At 32.4% G+C, this 3208-nt stretch overlaps 1 protein-coding gene across 1 annotated transcript; it reads right to left on the bottom strand.

The window, feature by feature from the left end:
* Positions 1-1909: 1909 nt before the first annotated feature.
* LOC133297745 (uncharacterized) lies at positions 1910-2955 on the bottom strand. The gene is made up of 4 exons (XM_061496942.1): positions 2777-2955; positions 2635-2696; positions 2477-2538; positions 1910-2369 (listed from the first exon to the last, which is right to left on the bottom strand). Exons 1-4 carry the CDS (start codon positions 2925-2927, stop codon positions 1910-1912), a joined length of 735 nt encoding a protein of 244 aa, XP_061352926.1. The 5' UTR covers positions 2928-2955.
* Positions 2956-3208: the final 253 nt, after the last annotated feature.

Raw genomic sequence — 3208 nt, 5'->3', positions numbered from 1 at the left:
ATTTCTCTTTGTACTCTTAAACTACAATTTCATTCTCATTTTGTCACGGATAGATTATTCTACCTATCATTTTTTCTGTCTACTTTTGTCTACCACTCTTTAATACCGTTAGATTAGAATCTTAAGAGAAGAGAGAAAGATAAAGATTAGTTGAGATTCTGATCTAATGGTATTTTAAAATAGTAGGCAAAGGTAGGCAGAAAAATGATAGGTAGAATAACTTATCTCATCTTTCTAATGATGATTGAAATTGTAATCCAATATTCTATCCACAAATAAAATAAATATAATATGGGAAAAATATTTCTTCAATCACCGGAGATAAAGTTATCTTTAGTGAGCTCAAAACGACTTTTTATGTTATAAGATTAAAAAATTATAATGATAAAGACTAATATAACCCTGTAATATATTATAATTAAAAAACACCTTAATTTCCTCTTCAAAACGACGTCGTTTTGAGTTCACCGAAGATAACTTATCTTCATGGACAAATAAATTCTTTTACACATACTTAATATGCAAATTGGATTTAATAATGGTTAATTTCTTGATAAATATTTCAAATTTCATTATATATCAATAAAAATCTAATAGATATTTTACCGTACTGGTATTCATAAAAATTAAAAATAATGCATAATAAATCTCAGTTGGAGTGTGTGAGAGATTTTCATTTTGAAACATAATGATAAATTATTTATATTTTATGATTTTTTGTAAAATTATATATATTATGATTAGACTTTAAGATTAATATTTGTTATGTTATAGGAAATAATTTTATTTTTTACACACAAATAAAAATGTGTGAAGTCGTACGAAGAAAAAAAAAATTCTCACATGTGAGTGTAGCAGTGTAGAAAATAAATTTTATTTCTTATGATATAAAAAATATTAATCCCTTAAACTTTTTAAGAACTTTATTTTGATACTCTTTTCTTTTAATATACATACGTGAACTCTTTTTTATTTTTTAATACATAAAGGAAGAAAGAAGAATTAGGAGACAATGACAATTTACCAATATCTATTGGTACCCATAGATTAAAATTCCGTTGTAATTTGACTTTAGTATCATCAAAGATTCGTTTTCGTCTATGATAGTTTTTTTTTTTTTTTGAAACGTCATTGATAATTTCTGACAAGTTACGTATTAAGGTACTTTCTTTGTTGGAGATTATTTATAGTAGTCCTCGCACACCTACTTCTTCCATTGAGAGCTGTCACTTGAGAAAAAAACAAAATTTCTCTCTGTAAACAAGTCCGAAAATACTAATTTTTAATTGACTTGGACCTGTTGGAAATCGACAATCACACAGAATCGAGAAAACAGAAAAAAAGATAAGAGTAGAGAGATTAGACACAGCGATTTACCCTGGTTCTCCCAATATATGCTACGTCCAGCTTATTTATACTATATTCACCTCACCGCTACTCGTTACAAGTCTCTCGGTTTACAAGGCAAATATAAATAGAACTACAAAACCCTAACAGCAGCTATTCATGGGCCCAAGTCCAAACTGCTAAGAAGATTACGATGAAACATAGCGGAACTCCAGTTGCATTTCTGCTGATCCTGATAATTAGGACCGACGTCCACTTGGTGAATGCTTTGTATATTTCTTCAATCCCAATAGAATTGTACACCCATTCAAACTTATCTGAAGACAACTAAACAAATATTTCTTCTTGTCATAAATTATGAATTTTCCTCAACCACTGTCTTACAACCAGAAACTGTTCTGCACAATAACTTTTTTTTATTACAGTAACTCTAAGAAATTCAATAAAAATATATGATAATAGCACCATTATAGTTAACAAAATCCTATACAAAACCGAATCAAATACACTGACACTCTACTTCATTCACTGACGTTTGTTCAATTTGATTCTGTTCCATTGTTCAATGTTGTCCCTTCTTGACAACAAGTAGAGGCACCCTTTCCCTGTGTCCCACAGTCTCCTTCAATTCTTCTGACACTCCACTTTTGGTTGGAGCATTCTCAGTTGCACCTTTCTTGGAACCCTTCCTTGCTAGCCTCTTCAATTCAGAGCAGAATCCAGTGATCTGACCCAGAATTTCTCTACCACCCAACAAATTTTGTGCTGAGAAAGTACTCTTTAGCTTCGATTTTCGATGACTTTCAACAGGATACTCCTTTGAACCATTCAACTGTTCTGAATTCTCCTTGATTGGCCTCATCAATGGCTTTTTCAGCTTGTTGGTCCTACCATTAGGATGTGTAGCAGAAAAGTTTGGATTTTTATTCTCAATGTCTTCATCAAATTTTGTTGAACAACTGGGTCTTCTTGGTTTCTCAAAAGACTTAGCATAGGAACTTTCTGCAGCTGAAGAATTTTCCCTGATATAAAAACATAAAATCAAGGCTAAGCATATAGTTTTTTATTTTATTTTTTTAATTCCCATTTTTCTTCTTTTTGCTTATAGATATGGTAACGTGGAACGTACCTTCGGTTTCTGTCCCTAAAGGGAAGAATATCAGAAATGGTTACAAATCTTAATAGCTTCGTCTGCATGAGATAATGAAGAGGAAAAAGTGGATTAATTTCTATAGAAAAAGGAATTTAATTTATGAGAATAAAAGAAACTAAAATTGAGGTTGCAACCTTGGAATTGGTTGTGGTTGTGGGTTTAAGAAAATCTTGAGCAGTTTTTGGATGCTTGCAATCTGCAAGTGAAGTGAAAAACTCAGCAACAGAGAAAACCCCAGAAAGGAAATTCAAAGTAGACCCTTGTAAAAGACCTCACCGTGAGTGCAAAACCAGGAATCATGATCAACAACAAGAAGCTCATCAGAAGCAGAGAGATCAACCCATTTAGGCGCGTCGAAGTTCTCGTACGTGTCATCTTGAATGAATGTGGAGTCGATGTTGTCCCAGTCAATGTTTTCTGGTTCCATCTTCAGTGAAGAATCTGCAGAGTTTAAGCCAAAAAGAGAATTAGAAGTGAAGTAGAAAAGCAGAATAGAAAGGAAAAGACAGTGGAAAATTGCTGCAAATGTGAAGGTCCCAGGATGTCTTGTTCTATGAAAGAGGTCGAAATGAACTAAAGAAGCTGTGGTTACTGGTGGTTTCTATACTGTAGTTAACTAGGATTTGGATTCAGTAACGTTTGAAGCATCACATTCACAATCGTTGTTTGAAACAAATTCGACCGTTGGGCCACTCTTCATTTTCTGAC

This window comes from Gastrolobium bilobum, unplaced genomic scaffold, assembly GCF_033153095.1.
Source record: "Gastrolobium bilobum isolate Gb01-03AN ecotype WA unplaced genomic scaffold, APGP_CSIRO_Gbil_v1 utg81615, whole genome shotgun sequence".
Lineage (NCBI taxonomy): Eukaryota > Viridiplantae > Streptophyta > Magnoliopsida > Fabales > Fabaceae > Gastrolobium > Gastrolobium bilobum.
The sequence above is the reverse complement of the archived record's forward strand: the minus strand, read 5'-3'. Positions and strand labels throughout refer to the sequence as shown.